General features: G+C 39.7%; 1 protein-coding gene across 2 annotated transcripts in view; it reads left to right on the top strand.

The window, feature by feature from the left end:
* mgat3a (beta-1,4-mannosyl-glycoprotein 4-beta-N-acetylglucosaminyltransferase a) overlaps positions 1-22,887 on the top strand; it is a 54,171-nt gene that overhangs the window by 12,785 nt on the left and 18,499 nt on the right. Inside the window, exon 2 of one of the 2 annotated variants that reach the window (XM_042086997.1) lies at positions 17,905-18,175. The exons of the other annotated variant lie outside the window; for it this stretch is intronic. Coding sequence (XP_041942931.1) covers positions 17,905-18,175 — 271 coding nt within the window. The remainder of the gene's footprint in view (positions 1-17,904; positions 18,176-22,887) is intronic. 2 annotated transcript variants of the gene reach the window in all.

Raw genomic sequence — 22,887 nt, 5'->3', positions numbered from 1 at the left:
TCCCTCTAGTAGCCTGGATATTAACAGTGTTTCAACCTGCCCCTGTTCCAACCAGCCCCGGTCTCCCTTTTGTCATTTTTGGCGAAGACATGCATTCTGTTAGGGATATTGAACATATTTAACATTCTCTAACCATCCTGATTTCAAATTGGTGCAGTTTTCAGCACAAAAACTAATTTTATTCTTCTGCTCTTTTGAATTGCTCTATGCTGTTCTATGGCCCTTACTGCCTCTTGGTTGCGCACGGATTTTTTCGTGACGTTGCATAGAAATCCATGTATAGCTACAAGGTAATCAGCTCATTAGCTCAGATCAGTGGAGAACTACTTTGGGGGGAAACCTCAAGAGGGAAACTTACTCCTTAGAGGGAGAGCAGCTTCACAGAAGAGAACTTCTGACGGCAAATTTGAGGAAAAGTTGGTAAACCACCCTTCTTACCTAATTTGAGGGTGCTGATTCTGAATATTTTGTTTACCAAGCTCAATTCTGAGATCTAAGCTGCATAATCAGCATTTTAACATAAAATAGTTTTTTTTGCTTATTTTTCCCTAAATTGGGTTGATTTCAAAAGTAATCACTAAAACCAAATAAAAGTGTTCTCTAAATACATGTTTGAGCATTAAAGAAGCCATACTATAGTTTATTAACATATTTAATGGTAACTTGATAACAGTTAACATGTAATAAACTCGGAAATTCTAATTAAAACACAACCATAATTTTTATTGCTAACATAGTGAGTCACTCGTGGTGTTTAATGCATTTCATCACAATAACAAGTTGCACAGATAACCTTCAACTCAGAATATAGCCTACAGTACATGAACTTAAATAGCTGGAATAAGCCTAATGCAGAACTGCATCTACCGTCAGCAACAACCGACAAGTAAAAAACATTTTACTTCCAGTAAAACTGGATTTGGTATATATATATATAAGTATATATACTCTTTTGATCCCGTGAGGGAAATTTGGTCTCTGCATTTATCCCAATATTTTGCATTTTCTGCAAACATACAGAAAAAATTGGTCATCCTAGGCTCTATGGTTCTCAAGATATTCACAGAAAACTGTGTCTGCCCTACCCTCCTTTCGGGGGGTCCAGTCCAGCGGGGGGCTACAGATCAAAACGAAAAACGATGGTTCCATGCTATCCATGTGGGGTTACATGCCCACCAAGTTTCGTGTACCCCGGTCTTTCAGTGTCCCAGGAATCCTTGTTGGTGTACGGTCACTAAATGTACACATAAATAATTTTATTGTAAGGCCCCCCATGAACGAAAGTTCACAAAACTTGGTAATGGGATGGGTTGACATGGCCCCTTAAGACCAACATACAAAAAAAAGGTGGACCTCCTAGGCCCTACGGTTCTCGAGATATTCACAGAAAACTGTCTCCGGCCACCTACAGGCCAGTTGGTGTATAGTAACATAAATTAATTTATTGTGTGGCCCCCCATGAATGGAATTCCACAAAACTTGGTGTGCATTCAGAGGGTGACATAATGATCCTACACTTCCAATTTCGTGCAGTTTTGAATATGTTAGGTAACAGATACCTGCGATTACAACACCTCATTTTTACTTTTTTGTGTTTAACTAGGTGGCGCTATACATGAAATGAGTGGTTATGGAATGGGTTGACATGGCCCCTTGAGATCAACATACAAAAAAATGGTCCTCCTAAACCCTACGGTTCTCGAGATATTCACAGAAAACTGTGTCTGCCCTACCCTCCTTTCGGGGGGTCCAGTCCAGCGGGGGGGCTACAGATCAAAACGAAAAACGATGATTCCATGCTATCCATGTGGGGTTACATGCCCACCAAGTTTCGTGTACCCCGGTCTTTCAGTGTCCCAGGGATCCTTGACGGAAATTTGGATATGCGAAAAAAAAAAACATCTGACTAAACCTATATGACCGCCGCTTCGCTGCGCGGCGGTCATAATAACTGCAGGAAACAGGTGTTAAGGTTCAACTGATGTAGTTCTCGGTTTTAGTGGGTTAGGGTGATAAATTCAGGAACCTTACAACCTACTTGTGCATATTATATGTGTTTTTAAGTGCATGTATTTGTGTGTCTGTATATGTGTTATATACACATTTGTGTGTTCTAACTTGACAACCCAATTTGAGTCTCATGCCTATTAAAGCATATTGTGGTTGGGGGTGGAGATAATGTGACAGAGAGGGGATAGAAAAGGAGAGAGAGAGAGAGAAAGAGGAAGAGGAAGAGAGGGGGCAGAGGCCATGGAGGGCTGCAGATGTGTGCTGATTTTCCACACTGATAACCCCAGCTGCAGCTCAGCCTGGGCCCACACTCATGCCCCCTTCGGCTTAGTAACAGGCAGTGCTGGATGACGAGACAGCGTTGTGTTTTTGGTCGACTGATCCTCGTGCAGAAAACACAGCCTCACACACCACTTCACACTCAAACATCTGTGGCTAATCTGTTTCTGTTACCTTCGGTATATCTCCTGCCTCTCCCTGTTTCATTGTCAGCGTACTGAATCGCTGTCTAGGCACAATTCTTTAACACAATTACCAGCTACCTCTATTCTCTGCCATGTTGGAATATTGAGGATATGAATGTCCATCTTGGTCTCTCTTTCTTTCTTTCTTTCTCTCTCTCTCTCTCTTTCTCTCTCCTTTCTCTCTCTCTGTGTGTGTGTGTGTGTGTGTCTGTGGTTGTTTGTGGAAGGAGTGGGGTTGTTTGGCTTGTAGCCTAATCAGAATGATTTTCATTCTTGTGAGATTATTGTGTGACGTGAGGTAATGATTGATAAATCAATTCATTGATTCAATGACACCATGCTATGTTCAATGTGAAGGATTTGAATGCTTTACCAATGTGGGTATGATCTGTGTTACAATTCACTGGGGCATATCGACACACCCCTTCTCAGTAAATGGATCACTTAAATTTAATAAATCAATAGTGGTTTGTTTCAAGCAAAGTTCCCAGGTGGTTAGTTGCCAAAGTGACCTGTTAGAATGTCTTTGAATTATTATTTTCTTTGTGTTGTGTGCGTCAGAGAGAACTGTATAGGTATTGTCCTTTGGGTCATTGGTCTGGCAGGCAGCCAACGGGTTGAGCTCAGGCCATACAGGTTACATCTGAAGCCGGTCTGAAACAGGCTTTTAGCCTTCATATCTCTCTGTACTGTTGTTTTCCTTACTTAATATGGTTTGCTTCTAGATATGTAACTTGTACTGTGCAACTGTTGGATACAAGATGCATGGTACATGTATAACTCTTTAGTGGGCAGTGTGCAGAAGTATTAAAAAGCAATCAGAAGAGACACTGGACATTGTAGTGCCTTCACAAAGACATCTGGGAGTGATGAGCACATCTGATGACATTAGTCAGCAACTTCTTTTTTCTGTAATCTACACAACTTTTATTTTTTGTGTATATAGTTGTTTCTTTTACTATTTTTTCATATAACTAAGATGCCTTTAACATTGTAGAGTATCATTTGAAGTCAAGGAAGAAGTTGCCAGCATTTCGAAATTCAACACTAAAGAAGAAAACACCAAAATGTAACCATGCACATAACCATGTCATGAGCAATGATAGTAATACTAATGAATTGAAATGTAATATAATGATATAATGTCAGGGTCTGATAAAAGATTGAAAGTTAACAAGGACCCCTTCCATAACTGGGTTTGCTATTTTACCCATAAGGTGCTGTTTGAAACAGACATACAGTACATGTATGTGTTTTCCCCTCCAGCACCGGAACGAAATTCATCTGGCGAGAGTCAGGTTACCAGCACCTATGGTTAAACACAATACACACAAGCCCACCTGTGCACTTATGGGTGTGTTGGTGAGACATGAGACTTGCCTGGTTTTTTATAGGGAATGTAAGATGACATGCCTAGCTTTTAAAGGAATGTAAAGGTGATGATACATGGGGAAACATTTTGAGCAATGTTGCTGGGCAACCACATAACCAGTTCCATTTATTCTTATTGGATAATTATAATATAACAATTTTCCATTGATGATTAATTACCCACAAGCATGACAAACATTACCCAGCAACATTGCTCAAAATATTCTTGTTGTATCATCAGAAACAACATATTGTGATAGAATTGTGAGAAAATAACTTCCGCAAACGGAAGTGAGGTAACAGAGGGCAAACCGCTCAAAGAATGGTGTAATGGATCCTGACAGACTCAGAAACTGCAAACTGCAATATAGAACTAAGAGATAACTGCAAACGCAAAAATATTAGGTTACTATAGCATACCGGTTAGATTACTATTAGGTTACTATTAGGCTTACTGCAGGGGTGTAAAATGGAGGACGCAAATGCAGACACCGAGATGGGAAATGGATATAAGTTTAGAATGTTAAGGTTAGTCAGCAGCACAAAATGGTAGGTAAATAGCGGTAGTCAGGTTCAATACAGAGGAAGCAGAGGCAAGACAAAAATAATAATCAATAAGAATCCAAAAATTCAGAGTTTTTGAAAAGAGATGTGACGTGGAACTACAGGGCTGAAACATTTAGAAAATAAGTCAGAAAAGACCCAGAAACAAGACAGTGTGTGACAGAGATAGTCAGGGTGATTGAGTAACTTAGAACAGGGATACAGGACTCAATCAACAGAAAGCCATGAAGTGCATCTAGGGCAAAACATTTTTACATATGTGTAGAGACATTGAGTAGCCTACATTAGTGTGTAACTGGTTCAAACATTATCAGATCATATGACGGCTGGATGGATGGATGTGTTATGACAATGTCAAGGGCGTAGGTTTGGTCTCAGCTTTGGTGGGGACACATCCCCAACTCCTGTTGTCACAATACCAACATTAGTGTTTCAATACCAATACTAAGTGAAGTTGAAGAATCTCAATTTCGATACTTTTGCGATTTTTTTAAAACTTGATTTGGTTTGTGTGATTTGTGAGATCATTCACATCAGTGGCAATCATAGAATTTGATTGTTATGTTGTTGTGGTATAACATAATGACTGAGCTAGGCTTAAGGCTAACAACAGTAGAATGCAATAGGCACAGTGATGGCTCATGATGCAATACAAGGAACAATCATAGCCAGAATTTTGTTAAAAGCAGACCAAAGGTCAAAGTCTGGTCAATTGTGATAGAAATGCTGTAACTTTAGGCTTAGGCCTACTCATTAAAATTAACAGAGAGCCCACTACCTGTATATTGCAACCCAAAACTTAGACATGTCAAGATTTCTGAAACATGTAATATGTATTTCAAATACAAAATAGTATTTTGTAATTTTTATTTTATTGGGTTGAAGGAAATGGCTCTGTATTTTGTATCAAAATACTTTATTGGTGTGTATTTTTGTATTTTAAAAATACTGCAAAATACTATGTGAAAAACACAAAAAAAAAAAGTAGATACTACTTGATGAATAATTGGTAATTAGGCAACAATGGTTAATGTGAGATGGCTAATGTGAGAACAGCTGTGTTCAACGACATTCACAGTTTTTCAGTGACGGCCTTTGCTGAAGCATCAGCTCTGGTCTGAAGTATAAGTATAAATACTCTTTTGATCCCGTGAGGGAAATTTGGTCTCTGCATTTATCCCAATCTGTGAATTAGTGAAACACACTCAGCACACAGTGAACACACAGTGAGGTACCCACTAATCACGGCGCAGTGAGCTGCCTGCAACAACAGCGGCGCTCAGGGAGCAGTGAGGGGTGAGGTGCCTTGCTCAAGGGAACTTCACTTCACTTCACTTTAGCCGTGCCTACTGATCGGGGTTTGAACCGGCAACCCTCCAGTCACAAGTCCGAAGCACTAACCAGTAGGCCACGGCTGCCGAATTGAAAGCTCTGTCAGTAAAATTCAATATCAAATTTTTTTACTTTGGCCTTTTATGGGGTATGCATTGGCAGACAGCCCTGATAACTTACCATTGTCGTTGACACATCTGCTCGCTTGACTGCCACTGCAAAGTAGCCTGTGCATTGGCATTCTCCATGCGTGTAGCCTGCGTGTCAGATAACCCTGACGTTTCTTGTATTGTCGTGCTGGCTGTCGGAATGATCAGCAGTACAAATAAGTTCGCTAAAATATTGGTGGGGACAATTTTGTCATCTTAAAATTTTGATTAGGACTAGTCCTTAGCGTCCCACCCTAAATCTACGCCCATGGACAATGTGATATGGTTTTGTAAGATCTGAGGGGTAGTGTTTTTTTAAATACATTAACGCTCAAAATACAAATGAACGAGTGACTTTCGTTCAATGAACGCGTTCAGGCACAACACTGGGGAGGGGGGTAGCTGAAAGTTGACATCTGCCCTGACTGAATACTGATGAATAATGAAGCCGAGGCCCACTTGCGGCGCCGCAGTGAGTTCGTGGGCTACCGTTGCATTGTGGGGAATGTAGGCTAGTATTGATGCGCAAAACAGCAGCCAGCGGCTGTGGCCTGCGGGCCGGTTCTAATACTAATCAAATATCATCCCGGGGGCCGTAGATAATTCATCCGCGGGCCTTGACTTTGACATGTCTAAGCTAGTCATTCTAATTGAGCATTCCATTTACCTACAGTAATTGTTTTTTACTACTGTGAAAAAAGGAAAACGGGGTTTGTCGCAGTTAGTGATCCATGGTATTACGTTGAGCTGATATATTTTACCTCCTCAATGAATTTATCTGACAGCATCATGTGTAAGTGCAGCTAAGTACTGAACCAGGCAAGCAAATGATCATATGGCAAGTTTTGGTGTCGCCGTTTCATGGTGTTCCCATGAGCCTTTTGCCAGAATACATGGGTTTTTGTAAAGACAGTTATGCTAAGAGAACAGTAGAATTTGATGCAGGATTGTGTCTTATGTTATGCTTTGAGAAGAAGTTTGTTGAGAAGTTTTGTCCCGCGACATACAGTATAATGGAAGTGAATAAATGAATGCTGAGGCGAACCTATTCATGTGGTTTGTCAAGGCTAAGACAGTTCTGTCTGTCTATTTTGTCCCGGAAAAACGTATATTTTACCTTGCCGTAGTAAATACTTTTCAAGGCTTTTCAAAACTTTTCAGCCATATAGCAAGACTGGTTTTCTGCCTGAGAGACGCCGCCCTCTATGCTAAGCAGTGTTGTATAAAGTAATAGAAAGCAATACTTGAGTAAAAGTACAAGTATCGCACTAGAAAAAGACTTTGGTAGAAGTGAAAGTTACCTTTTAGAATATTACTTAAGTAAAAGTCTTAAAGTATCTGATATATACTGTACTTAAGTATCAAACGTAATTTTCTGATATTTAATGTAGCCTACTTAAGTATTTGAAGTAAAAGTAAAAAGTAAAAAGCAAGCGGTTTTATTTTGAACTTTTATTGTGAACTTTATTTTGGCTTTCTTATAGTAAAGCATAAAGCATATTCAGGGTTCCCATATCTTCTTAATCTCACTCATCAAATCAAAATCACATTCTTTTCTAGGACTTTTCAGGCACAATTCTCTTAAAGGAGAATTCCGGTGTGATATTGACCTAAAGTGTATTGAAACATGATACCGAGTGTGAACGTATGTCTCATAGCCCATCTCGACTTGTCCCCTGCACTCCAAAATCTGGCGCTAGTTAGCCGATGCTACCAACAACTTTTTCAGTAGTGGTGCTTCGGCATCGGGCTAGCCATGCAAATAAATCACTGTTTTACACCCATTTACGAGGCTCAATGTATCTCCACACTTCATTGGTAGACTTCCTAGGGCCCTGACATTTAAAACGAGACATTGAGAACTTTGAAAAAGCACTGGTAGTTTACTTACAAGACGATTTATACAGACAGTATCTTCACGAAGTTTAACGTTTGCAGCCATCTTGAATTTAGTCACGATAAGTCGAGCAACGAGTAAGAATGAACAGGTATGATAAGGGATCAGATTCCAAAAATAATTCAGTGGAAATGCATGGATTCCAGTTTCTTCCAGTAGCAGCAACTGGAATCCATGCATCCAAGCCTCGTAAATGGGTGTAAAACAGTGATTTATTTGCATGGCTAGCCCGATGCCGAAGCACCACTATTGAAAAAGATGTTGGTAGCATCGGCTAACTAGCGCCAGATTTTGGAGTGCAGGGGACAAGCCGAGATGGGCTATGAGACATACGTTCACACTCGGTATCATGTTTCGATACACTTTAGGTCAATATCACACTGGAATTCTCCTTTAAGTTCAAAGAACAAACATCAAAGAAAAAAACAGAAACAGAAATGTCACTTTTGTATGAACTTCAGGTAAAAATGAAAAATAAATAACTTATTTCTTTTTAAAAAAATGACCTGCTTGTAGGGAGAAAATTTTGGTCATGTGGTAACAAAAACAGAAAGAAAGAAAGCCTTTGAAATGTAGCTAATCCCACGCTTCCACAAAGAGGCATATTGAACTAATGTTTAGGCTACATGTTTTTTGCATGGGTAGGCTATATTGTTGTTTGGTGATTTAGCCTACTCCTTTACTGAACCTTCTTCTGAGCAAACAAGGCATAGGTTTATCATGTTGCTCCTTCTTACATTAAATAACTTTAATTTATCCTCTCTACTTGTCCCTGTAGTCATACATATCGCTATCGTTTTATCGCCCTATGCTCAATAATAACAATTTTAACACACGCATAAATACTCAGCCTTTCATGCACGACATTGACTGATACACTGCCCTCTGGAGGACAGAACATATAGAACTTAAGTTTGATACCAATATCGGCCTTACTGAAGACATTTAATGGTTAAAAAATATTATTAATACATATTCGAATATATTCAAATTTTAATATTAATAAACAAACGAACTTCGAATATGATTTTTGGGCAAAAGTCAAAGCCCTACCATGCAGAGGCATTGCATTGGTGTCATGCACAGAATGCGGAACGTGTCCTACTTTAAGAAAAGAGAGGCTAACGTGACAAATGTCAATATTTTTTTCCTCGACCGGCCCAAGTTTCAATATCTTTTATCTTTAATTTTTAAAATAATCGAATTATATTCGAATAACGAAGTTCGGAGTCAAAGCCCTACTGCATGGGTTGTAGCCTACGTGAGAGTTATCCCCTCCCAAACAGATTTGGTTGGGTCCATATAGCCTGTCTTTTCCAAAAAGTTTTCTCAGATACGGATAGCCGAGCCGGCCCTACAGTAGACACAAGCGCCAGGAAGGATGGATGGTAGAAGTGAAGCGGCCCACCGGGAAATCTCCCGATTTCCCACCCCGGGCCTGATTCAGTCTTACTCTTCTTGGACTGAAGACAAGTCCTGCGATGCTAAATAGCCTTTCACAGGCCGCTGAGGCAGGTAGCGGAGTTTTCAGCTTCACAGAAAGCTGCCAATGTACAGAAACATTCCTTGCAAATACGGCCACGGGTGTATGATCATTATCTTCACCACTAGGGGCCTACCCTGTTCACCGAGTTCGAAATTTCTACTTAAGTAGCCTACAGTAACAAAGTATTTGTACTCCATTACAACACTGATGTTAAGTGCACAATATTCAATATTAAAACCTTGTTTGCCTGAATGTCTATCCTCAGTAGGCCTATATACTATAAACTTAATTTTCATGGGGTTTAAAATGAAGTAAATCCTATGTTTTAGCGAAGCTAACAATGTGGTTACAGTTGTGCAAATATGTGCTGATGTTTTGCTCCTTGGGTTTAAGGTTTCGCTAACTGTGGAATATGTTTGATGCAAGTGTTCAATTAATAGATATAGCTAGATATACCTACTGTGGGGGAAAAAAACCCTCCATGCCATGAAAAAGGAAAAGGCTATATTGAAAAGGATATATTGGGTGTGAAGCAGAAGGAAGTGTGTGGATGAAACTGTATTTATAAAATTGTAATTATTTCACTCACTCCAAACTCCTAAATGTTATTATTGATTATAAAATGTTACTTTTAGTTTATCTCATGATATCCTATTAGAGACAACATCTGACTATGAAAAAATCTGCATATAACAATAATATAATCTGACCCAGTACAGGTAAACCCTCAACTTACTTGCCTTTGGTACCTCTTTTGTTGATATAATGGACTTTCTCATTTGGTATACCCCACCCTCTCTTTATTTATTAATAATAAAACAGTAAAGAAATATTAATTAACCTCACAAACTTAAAAATGAGGTGGTCTCTGAGTGCAAAGCCCATATGAAGTTACAATATGAGTGTTAAATGAATTCCTGTGACAGGTCTACAGATCATTGGATGGATAATTAGATTGATCAATAGCTCCACCACGTTCCTACAGTACAGCAAGTCTCTCCTCCCCAATCTTCATTCATAAACACACACACAAACACCCATCCTTCAGCATAAAGTACCTATACATAGACCCTCTATCTCTTTTCTCTCCCCCTCTCCACACACACACACACACACACGCACACGCACACACACGGTTTCATACACACTCAGTTTAATAATCCTAAAAAACATAAACATGACTAAACATTTCAACCTCTCTCTTTCTCACTCTCAAGAATGCAAGCACACACACACAACCTACTCCCTCAAGGCCCTGGAGCCATGGCATTAGACATGCCTGCCTTAACCCTTTAGGCGCCAGAGTTTTTTTTTTCGAAACGTTCAATTTTGACATCTTCATTTCAAAAGGCTATATCTTAAAAGTGATCAGAGATAGAGACTTTCTATAAATTAGAGAAATATTAAGGATGACCCAAAGTTTATGTAGAGATTAAATGTTTATATCTAATTTGCATATTATGATGTCATATGGTGGCGGCCATCTTGGATTATAGAATTTTCATGAAGTTGCATGTTTGAATGATAAAATGCACCATTTCCCCCCCCCCCCAAAATATCCCTCACCTTCTGTCTGCTATATTGGACAATACTGAATGCTCAGGTAAATAGTAAGTAGTAAACAAACTGTGTAAATCATTACTAATAAATGGCAGAAACAAACCAAATGCATGTAGCGGTAGGCTGGCCTTTTGCTGTAGAGATTTTCAATTTTCTACATACAGTAGGCACTCTGATTCCATGTATGGGGCACATATATATTATTCAGATGACACACAAACACAAGTAGACAAGACCTGTTTAGTTCAAAAGCTCACTTGCCACGGCAAGGCACAGATCAGGAGTGAGATGACGAGACAAGACAAGAGACAATGTTTGAGACAATTTTTTTTTTTTTTTCTTAGCTGACAAAGACACACACATCACAAGGACATAAACACACAAAAAAGAACGCATAGTGTATGTCCTAAATGGTCAAGGAAATAGATAGCAAATCAACAGTGTAAATCATTACTAATAGGCTAAATGGCTGACATTTTTTTTTATGTAGCAGGCTGTAGAGATAATGACTCCCTATCCATACAGGGCCGGCATTCCCATCATCTTGTGATAGACTATGCATGGCCTAATGGCTCCCCTGCCCCATGTCACCACCTCTGCTCCTGCTGCGAGCAGCATGGCCAGATCTGCCTCCCACGCGCGCTGAGTGGAGAGAATTTGCGCAGCTCGGACTAGGCCTACTGTCATTCTCACTGCGACTCCCCACACTGCCTCTATGTTCCCCCCCCCTAACTGTCCTATGAGCACTTCGACCTCGTCTAACATACCCAGTGGCATTAGACAAAGGCTCCACCACGTTACTGTCGCCGCGATTGCGGAGAGGTACACGGTCAGAAGACAGAAGCTAGCGCTACATGGACATTACCTCCAGCCTCGTTCGCCACACCACTAACACCCTGCTAACTTCCCGATGAACACTCCGACCCCGTGAAACATTATTCCCACTACTGACATTGGGCAAACGATTCAGTGTTTGTGCTTGGTGTAAGCTAAACTTTCACTTTGTCCAGCTGCATCATTGCAAGGCAGGGACGCATCTGAAGCCTCACTAAACGAATCACCGTCATTTTCTGAAGGCAGATATTCCCCTTCAGAATCAGGGCCCGCGAATAGAAGACCCAACACTTCATTTGGGGTAAACGTTTTTGATGCCATTAGATGATAATCTAATGCAAATACTCGCTGACGTTGACAATATCGCTCTGATAAAGTAGCTCACACGCACACTAGCTCCGGTATTGCACACACTGATTCAATGCAGCTGTAGCGCGAAAGTTTTGTTTAAAGCATGACCTTTTTTGGACTCGGGGATGACGTATGACATGTCTGCCATCTAGTGGAGGTCGAACGAAATATGAAACCCTATTTGACTAAATCGGCCGCTTTATTCAGTACCGCATCTTGTCGGGTAAACTCGACCGTGGCGCCTTAAAGGAATTATCCGGAGTAAAATGCACTTTAGATCAATTTACGGATGATTGGGAGTACATACGTTGAGTTGACATCAAAATCATGTCATTCGGATGTGTTTTGAGAAAGTTCGATTTTACCGTTTTTAGTCAAAACTCGTTAGCCTGGAAGTGACCAGGGCAAGTCATTTCGCCGCTACAAAACACTATTTTTATACCTCTTCTACAGTTCCAAACAACATTATACTTACGTGGTAGTGAGTAGAGGGTCTCTAAAGCCAAACCGAAGTATCTTTATGTGGTCGGATAGAGAGTCCAGAATGAATTTCATCAAGCCAGTACCTTTCCGGAAATGTTGCTGCTGCAGCTGGCGTCTTTAGGGGAAAGTCCGTAGGAGTCGATTGCCGAGTGTGGAGTAACTCTCTGGAAATTCACAATTTCGTCGCGTTTTTTTTATTTTTTAAAAAAAAACATAGTCCAGTATTTCTTTCGAAATTGAAATGAAGTTGTATGGACTGGACTATGTTTTTTTTTTTTTTTTTTAAACGGCGACAAAATTGTGAATTTCCAGAGCGTGTTGCACCGCTCATAATTGCTCGCGCATGACACTCCCATGACATCCCCCACCAGGACACAACCCATGACCAACATATCCGTGTACACCCCCACACCCTGTACACACACCCCCACACCCATGTACAGTACACACACCCACGTACACACACCCCACTCATGTATACCCCACCCATGTACACGTGGACACACACACACACACGCACGCCCCGCCCCAGGCCAAAAAAACAAGAAATGACTAAAAAAACATACAAAATGATCATAAAATGTACAAAAATGACACTGAAACCTACAAAACTGTCAAATTCAGTATCTCCACGCAGACACACACAGCCCCCTTCCTCCAGACACATGACTCATACAAAAGCACCCCGCCACATTCAAACAACCTGTCAGACTCAATTGATGACAAGTTCAAAACCCGGATGTCCCGCCTTCACCAGAAATCAAATACCTTTGCCGGAAGTCCCATCTTAATCAACCGGAAGTCCCACCCACCTGTCACTTTTTAATTTAATTGTAAGATGAGGGAAGGTCTTTCTTCCTATCTCTGCAGTTGATCAAACATCCATGTAGATTGCCTTCATTTAAAGTCCTATTGGAATATTTACAATATTTCGCAACAATTGGACAGCATGGCAAATAACATCAAACTGTTTGACGGCCCATATTTTTTCTGTCGTGACCCACTGGCGGAAAAGTTTCAAAGTAATTTATGAGCGGAGTTATGTGCAGCTTCAGAAAAGATGTCAGGAATGAAGAAGAAGGTAGGCTACACTTTTGGGGCGAGGAAGAACGAAACACATGTACGACGGCACAGGACGATATTGAACATAAGTGGTAGTATATAGCTTAGTGATAAGGTTAGACTACTATGGAAACATTCATGGAAGAGACGTTTAGAACTTTGATAAACTCTATTAATCAGAATATGCTGCGTGACATGTAAATGGAATATGAACAGAATATTTTATTAACTTTATTAACACCATATTCACAATATTGTCTTTTTCTGAATAAGGTCAATACTTGGAATATTAATGTCCATGTAAACGTTGTGACATATGAGGCGGTGAAGTCCCCTCTTTACATGCACAAAATGACTGAAAAGCCCAGGCTGCCAAACAGTTGTGAACAGAGGACACAATTGGCGGGAGTCATATCTGATGACAACTGACAGTTGGATTGGTTCAAATATTTCATAGGGAATTATTGTAGTGAGGACTTTTATTTTAAAACAGCTTTGGGCAGAGGAAACAGTTGACAGGAGTCATAGTTGATGACAACTGACAGTTGGAATAGTTGAACAGTTAAAATGTTGGATAGTTTAAATGGTTAAATAATTTAATAGGGGATTATAGCAGTGAAGACTTTTATTTTGAAACAGTTGTGGGGAGAGGAAACAGTTGATGGGAGTCAAAGTTGATGACAACTGACTGTTGCTAGGTTTTAACTGTGAATGTGGTTGCTAGGCTGTTGCTAGGGTACTTGAAGTCATTTCTAGGTTGTTGCTAGGGTGTCCATGGTGGCTACTATCAGAAATAAAAGAGTTACTACAGTGGTTTGCTAGTATAATCATCTTGGTTGCTATGGAAACTGACATAGATGCTTAATTTCAATGGTTGCTAGGTAGGTGGTGGTTTAATATAGTAGGCTAGAGGCATAGTTAATGATAACTGGCAGTTGCAATAGTTGAACAGTTAAATAGTTGGATAGTTTAAATGGTTAAATTATTTAATAGGGAATTATTGTAGTGGAGACTTTTATTTTGAAACAGTTGTGGGCAGAGGAAACAGTTGAACAGGATCTGTAGTCTTAAGAGAGCCAGATTGTGTGCTTAAAGGTCCAGTATGTAGGAAATAATGGAAAATAAACTGTAACCATTCCAAAAATGATCACCATATGTTGTCAGAGAGTGAGGAAACACGATGAATTGAAGTAATGGCTTATTTGACAACATTACTCTAACCCGTGAAACCCTGTAAAACCCATGAAATGGGTTACGGGGCGGAATCTCTTGGAATTTTCGTTTATGTTTTGAACGATTAATTCTAGAATAGCGTATTAATAATGGGCTAGCGCGTCCTCCTATTTGGGTTGCCAAATTAGCAAAGGCCAACTGTCAACAGCTGTCAGTTGTAGTCATGAACGCCTACAAGAGGCAGGCAAATTTCCAAAATTAAAACAAGAAACAAATTAAGTGGACATCGGAGGAGCTTCCTGAAATGGTGACGTCTTCGTCAAACGAAGAATATCAAGTCTGACGCAGAGCTGGCCATATTTCTCCACAACAGGTAGCCTATGCTAAACTTCATCTGCATCGCTAACTTCAGCTACATATGTTACGTTGGTTAGAGAGGTATTTTTTGTTTTCACTGTTTCCGTAATGTGTAGCTGGGTCATGGTTGGAGAAACGTTAAAGCAGCTGCAGGTCAACTAACGTTAGCTAAGTCTTCATTACATCTGGCAACCCAGAAGAGGCTCGCGTCTGGTAGTCTTGAGAACGTTCACCAGTGTTTTGATTTTGGCCAACAGAACGTTAGGTAACAATCCTACAAATCGCACCTTTAAAGCCTGAGACAGACAGTTGCTGGAGGTGGCCGGAACCATATGGCTCTGGCCGGAACACTTGGCATAGGATTCTAAGTGCTCTATTGTGATGCCATAATCGCCAATGTTAAGTCTATGGGGAAAATTTTAATAGTTTTTAATTAATAGTTCAAAAAGTATAAAAGTTACAAATATGAAAAATACATTCCACACCTGTCCTAAGTAAGACCTACGTAACGCAGTTTGAATGAAGTTTCTACATTAAACGGTTGAAGCCGCATTAAATGCAGAAAAAGCGTTAGAAGAAGAATAATAATAAGAAGAAATCGGATAACAGTAGATTGCATTTTCATGCACTCTAATTATTCTCAAACTTGTTATACACCTCGCAATGGAATGTTGACACTGGGCTATTTACACTGTATGACTCTGTGTGTACACTAGGGACCTGTGATTATGCCCAAACTGTATTATGTAGGTGGTGCTCTGGTTAACACCTGGATAATGAAAGTGCACCAGTCTTATCCCCTTAACAAAGATGTGTGGAAAACAAACAAGATGTCCTGCCTCATTAACTGTCCTTTTGCTAACAATGAAAAGTGTACAAAAGGTACGCACATCCTAGCCTGACGTAGCCATACTCAGTTCTATTCAGAATTTGAGTCTGATACTTCCCCATTGGGATATGATTATGGGGCAATGTTTCAACTGCAAAACCTACTGTGAATCATGTAGGAAGAACAGCCAAAACTCCTTTCAGGTACTAGTCTGGAACACGATAGTTAGTATTTCCATCAATCGGCAGACTACCTGGCCAATCAATAACGAGAGGGGATGACACTATAGATTCGAAACCAAAAGAGAGATAGGAGCAACACCTGCAAACATAAAACAATACAGTTGTTAAAATGCAGAAATTTATTTACAGGTAGGCCCACATACATTGTTTCCTGACTGCCGATGCTGTTTATTGTCAGTTTGTAAAGTTTAGGCGAAGTAGGAAGTAACATTAGGAATCTCTGATCAATTTAATTGGTAAGGCAGGACCAATGATTTCAAAGTTAACGATATCCTACACCTGCAATCATGCTAGCTTGTAAACGAATCTCAATCATGAGTGACCAGACTCTATTCACTTTGTGTGAGTGTTGCTTTGCCACTCTAAACCAAAACATCCTTCTTCTCGACAAATGACTTAATCGCCATTTTCTATTTATTGTTTTAAAGTTATTGCGCTGTCAATATGTTGTACAACAGATGCGATAGCGACTTCTAAATGTGTAGCTTCTCCAGCGACAGCTGTTTTGTTGTAAACAAAATCAACCGAAGCACGCTCAGGTGACATAGGCACCGTTGCTCACATATCTATGGTTGCTCATATGTCCATCATGGTATAACGCCCACCCAGACAATTTGATTGGTCCGCACAGTTCTCAAGTTTTCATAGAGGATTCTCGATAGAACTGGCTTTAGGTCACAGAAATAATAATGAAGTCCGTACACCAGACATAGCTCCCAAGCAAATATTTATTTGACGTGACATTTCGGGGAAGCCCTTCCTCAGACAGGCTGTCTGGTCTGAGGATTTTATTGTTATTGTTGTGACTTTTACAAAAAAGTACTCATATTTAGTCGTTACTGTTTAAATTCAACAATAACAATTTAAATTCAAACTGTCACATCTGCACACTGCTCTTTTTATCTTTTCCTGCAACAACTGAATATCCACAATACTTCAGCATGTGTGCTAGCTTTCAGTAACGTTATTGCTGTGCAAGCTCAAGCATCATTTGGACTGTTTCCATGTAGTTACATTAATATGGTCATGACCACTACAGTGCTCAATTACCAATTTTTGAGGGGAAATAAACTTAAATTTTCGTTGCGAAGCCGGCATAAGCTCGACAACACTCTTTTGGGCTTTCTTGGAAGTGACTATGGAAAAAGATGTATGTGACAGTACAAACTTGAATGGTTGAAAACGCATTGTTTTGTTATGTAAGGACCCTGTTTATGTTGCACAGAACTTTAAATGACATTTTGAGTCTGTTGAGAGGCAAAAATGCACGTTTAGCTGATGCCCCCAGATCGCATTGTAGCTCACTGGGAGCATTGGCCATTACCTGCAGCTACTCCAGTGTGGTAGCACCAATTTTAACATGAAACAAATTCATACATGTTGGTTTAAACATTTTGCACATCTGTACTTTTTATCTAACTAATTTGGCACCAAAGTTCTGTGTTTTGTTCACTTAGACATCCCAGTTGCAGGACAGAAAAAAACAAAATGTTTTAGAGGAGACGATTTTTGTTACCACAACAAGGGATGCCTAGCAGGAAACATCACAGTAATGCAATTTTAGATGCAATTTTATGATGGTACTATGTTGCCGTGAATAACCACTTGTTATATGTTCATCTTGTTTTTTCCCTCTAAATAGTAAGTTTAGAAGTCAACTCAATGGTGAAGAAGTGCGTGTGAGTCAAAACCATTATGGTCATCACAACTTTGTTGGGCTATTTTCTTTGATGTGTGCAGGATGAAAATACGTCACATCAAGGTTCTGCTGCTCCTCTCTGCCGGGCTGTGCGTGGTTTCCTTCTTCCATTTCTACAAGACCCTTAACCACATCCCTCTGTTCAAAGAACTGTCCGATTCCCAGGCGGGCTTGAAGCACTTGGCTGCTCTGGGCAACTTCATTTGGGAGGACAAGGTAGCTGGAAGATCGAGTATCTCTAAATTTTGGGGTCAAGGTCAGGGCTTTATGGTGTGGAGGCCGAATGCTGTGAAGAATGACACAGAAAAGGAGGTGAGAAACACACTGGATTGGATTGAATTGGATAGTCTTTAATGTCCCTTAGGGGCAATTTGGTTCACAGCCAGTAATCAGCACAAGTACACTCAATCAACATAAAACATAAGATAATAATTAAATAACGACATAATACACATACAAACTGTAAAATCACATACCCTTGTGGAAGAGTCTGAATGTAAACATATCAATGATAAGCAAATGCAAGTTGACTTATAACTTGTTAAGAGAGCCAACAGCTGATGGGACAAATTATTTTAAGTATCTGTTAGGCCTGGCCCACTTAAAGGGATATTCCACCATTTGGGGAATTACACTCATTTTCCACCTCCCCTTGAGTTAAACAACAGGGTTCCCGCTGATCCTTAAAAAGTCTTAAATACAACTTTCTGTTTTTAAGGCCTAAAAAAGTCTTAAATTATCGGGGATATCTTGAATTTTCGAAAGGGAGGTATTAAATTTGCGGATGGGACCACCAGCGAGTGAGCGAGCGCAAGAGAGCGAGTGAAATGTCTCCATCAATCCGAACGCAATTGTATAAGTGACTATATAAGGCTACGCAAGGGAGTGTAGTGGTTGCAGAGTGAAGATGATTTTCACGGGTGTGGTTAAAGGTGTGAAAACGGTAATAATATGTACAAATATGCCTGACGTTTTCGTGGTGTAGCCGAGGCCTGAGAGATACGCAGGTAGCCTACGTGAGCGGGAGAAAGTTGATAAGCCAGTTAGCGATAGGGTGGCCATACGTTCGAATTTAGGCCGGACATATGGATTTTAAAAGCCCTCCCAGAGGAAACTTTTGCTTCTCATTTGTATCCCTTCTGTTGCTAAGGAGGCAAAATGGTGATTCTCTTTTAAGGATCATTTAAGTATTACTTTTGTCACAATTATTTCTCCTAATTTTGCCTTTAGCCTATAAAACAAGCAAAAGATGAGACACATAGCAATAAGACAAGTAGGAGTCACATAAGAGATATTAGTTTGAGAAGCAGGAGAAATACAGGAGATCTCTTATATGTTTGAGTGTAGTCTCACTTACAACTTGTTTCTCCTTAGGAGAAATAATAGAGCAGATAGAGTCACATAAGAGATATTAGTTTGAGAAGCAGGAGAAATACGGGAGATCTCTTACATGTTTGAGTGTAGTCTCATTTACAAATTGTTTCTCCTTAGGAGAAATAATAGAGCAAATGAGGAGACATTGCAATGAGAAACTGTTGAGAAGTAGGAGTTACAATTGAGATATCAGTTTGAGGGTCAAAAATAGCACTCCATAGCATTTCAAACTTTTATTTTATAAAACAAAGCAAAACAGTTGTACTTTAAAAATGGACTTCAAGCAATGGAAGCATGTTAATGCCTTGATATGTTCTTTTTATAATGTGTATTCTTATTTTTTATTTTTTTGTGTGTGTGAGTGTGTATGTGAGTATTATTTTTAAAAGCTGCACAAGCAAATTGCATTGTACGGACCAACTGCACAATGACAATTTAATATATCATCTATAAATCTATTCTTTTAATCTATAAATCATACAACATGGAGAAATGAACTAATAAACAATAACATAAACAAACTGAACTTGTGCCAAAGCGTGCCATACTGTGTACAATGGTGGATGAAAGCGTGGGCTGGTCAATCTGCGTCTTTTATCCTGGTGGTGGAACCAACCAAAGGGAGGAGGGAGAGAAGAGCAGAAAATAGAACATTGTTAGTTTGTGAGTCACTCAAAAATACAAAGTAAGACATTTGTTTGACCGTCTGCTTTCATAACTGTGGGAATTTTGATACAGCACAAAGATCAGACACACCTTATTAATCACTTAAACACAGAATGGGGGATGTGATAGCTACCACTCACATTTGCTATATGTTGCCCAATTGAAAAACAGATTGTATTGATATATTTGTCAAGCTTAAACAAGTTTGTTGAATTCCCTCACCTCATCTAGTGAGTAAACTGTATTGTCAGGCTAGGATTAACCCCTATCCAGCTTACCACTAGGCAAAACCTTGTTTTGGTTGGACTAAGCCTATTCAGTGTAAAAAAAAAATGGGCATCTGAAAATAGTTTAGTTCAGAGTCCTGATGTCAAAAAAGTAATTTGGGCAATTTTTTTTGTCATCTGGGAGCTGGCTCCATAGTCAGAACGCATAACAACTAAATGCAGCGTTGCCTTGTTTAGTTCTGATAGTGGGTTTCAACAGGAACATTTCTCCTGTGATCAGTGAGGTTTAAGTGATGAGTATTGCTGGAACATGTCACACAGTCTCATTGAAGGGCAAATCTGGTGTAAACTGATTCAAAGCCTTGTTGTTTGAGCTCACCAGGCACTGTCCAAAGGACAAAGAACAATAAAATGTGTCATAACCTAGACAAGTTATGGACAAGAAAGTAAAGCTGACTCAATATGGCAAAAAAGCCTTCGGTATCTTCTTTCCATTACAGGGTTTCCCCAGGTTTGACCACCCCAAATAAGACTTTTTTTAAGACCACTTACATGAAATTTAAGACCTACATCACACCCATTATGTGGTACACCAGATCAAATCCATAATGACAATTAAAACAACACTTCCCCATGATGTGCTGTCCTCTCCTTTCGACTGATTATGTTGATTCATTGCTGCCGGTGCGAAAACCCAAAGTATTCTTTGCGCATATCCTAAGAAATTAGACTAGTGTAGTTGCCACGATACCAAAATTATTGTTTCGATACCGATACCACATCAAGAATTGCGATTTCGATACTTCTTCGATAATTCTTAAAAAATGTATTTGATTTGGGGGCCCAGACCACCTTGACATCATCAGTAATATTGAATATAGTGTTATCATTCACACCAGTGGGCATCCTAGATTCTGCTTGACTCTTTCCACACACACGGAAAATTATGGCTTATTTCATATGTTTCTATTTCATATACCTTCGAATTCATATAAAGTGTACAGTTAATGTATAGTATTTTTTAATCTGCATAATTACTATTAATCTGCTTAATTGCTAAACATATTTAGTCATTGTTGTCTGTCATTAGATAAAATAAATGTAAATAAAAAACTATCAAGTTCATAGAAGGGATCATGTTCAATAAGGATTTTAGCACTAATTACGAATGACATACATGACCTGAGCTAGCAGAATTAGTTAGCAAGGAGCTCTCTCCAGATGTAAAAGTTTGCAAAGGTTGCGCTGCCTATTTCTAAATGACATTAAACCCAATAGTAGACCTACGTACATCTCATAGCCTAGGTAGGTTAGCAACACAAAGTTGAGAGGTGCAAGTGAGCAAATCAACTTGATATTAGCCTATTATTATGTGTTACCACAGAATCACTTAAGCTAAACTAGCAGCCATGTCTCGCTGTTTATGGCACGACAGCTGCGCATATGTGTGTGAGGAGAAAAGAGGAGGCACTAGAAGCATGCCTTGTGCACACAAACAAGAACACGGTCATTCTTAAAAGTATTGATACTAATAAAATGAGGTATTGTGACAACTTCTAATAGCTATTGCGACACTTTTGTAGTATCGGTGCACCGTGCAACACTAAATTAGACGATCTCTGACGTTAATCAACCCCCTGTTGAATTTTCACATTGTTGTTGTTTTTTCCTAGCCTAGAAATCTCGACGCACCCTAGCGGCGGCAAATTAATTTTCTCAGCCTGTACGTCTAGTATCAAACCATAGGGATTTCTATTGGCTGACGCCGTGGACGTCATCCAATCACAGCGCTCTATTTTGTTAGAGAGTCTTAAAGCGGGCTTAACAGGATGGCGACAGTCCTGCGACAGTGAACAACAAGGAAGGTGGCTATGCCAAACGAAGAGCGGTTGTTTGAATCGGCGTTGGCGTCAACTTTGGAGGAGTTGGACTTGTGCTTTTCTTTGAAAGTTGAGCAACACAATGCACTTAAGTCATTCCTTTCGAAGAAGGATGTATTTGCCGTTTTGCCGACCGGATACTGGCCTATTGCATGCCTAGGCAGTTTGAAAGACAATTCTCTGCCCGCCCCTTGGATTAAGCGAGGTGAATGGCTCGATTCCAGACTATATATTTCAATGATATAGGATGGCCCGCCAGGCTAGTTTTTTCCCCCATTTCACCTTGCTTGCAGGCTAGTATAATTAAAATTGAAGACCTTCGTTTAAAAAATTAAGACTTTGGCAACGGAATTTGCCAAATTCGGACTTTTTCAGACCTTAATTAAGGAACATGACATTTAAGACCGTTTAAAGACTTTTAAGACCCCGCGGCTACCCTGCATTATGTCAGGAATACCAAAAGTACTTCTATACGGCTCTGGGCTATACTTCCCTGTCCATAACTCAGAATTGGCTGTGCCACATTTTCTTTTTCCTATGAACAGCACACAGTGATTTCCAACAAGAGCTATGGATCAATTCATACCAGATTTGTCCTTTAAGTGATTTGTAAACAAGGAGTGCTTTAGGGTCAATCCGGTAAATCAAAGACAATGACATTTTACATCTAAATTAGCCCAAAACATTTAGCTCTGATCACTCAAGAGACACTGACAATTGTCAAGAATAAAAAAAAATACAGAAAATACAGTATACACCAGGGGTATTCAATTAATCTTCAGCGAGGTCGTTACGGAAAATTTCCTCAAGCAAAGGTCCGGAGCATCATAATGTTTAGGCTATGTATATGTATGTATGTATAATATATATACAGGGG

Source organism: Alosa sapidissima, chromosome 3 (genome assembly GCF_018492685.1).
Source record: "Alosa sapidissima isolate fAloSap1 chromosome 3, fAloSap1.pri, whole genome shotgun sequence".
Classification (NCBI taxonomy): Eukaryota; Metazoa; Chordata; class Actinopteri; order Clupeiformes; family Clupeidae; genus Alosa; species Alosa sapidissima.
The sequence above is the reverse complement of the archived record's forward strand: the minus strand, read 5'-3'. Positions and strand labels throughout refer to the sequence as shown.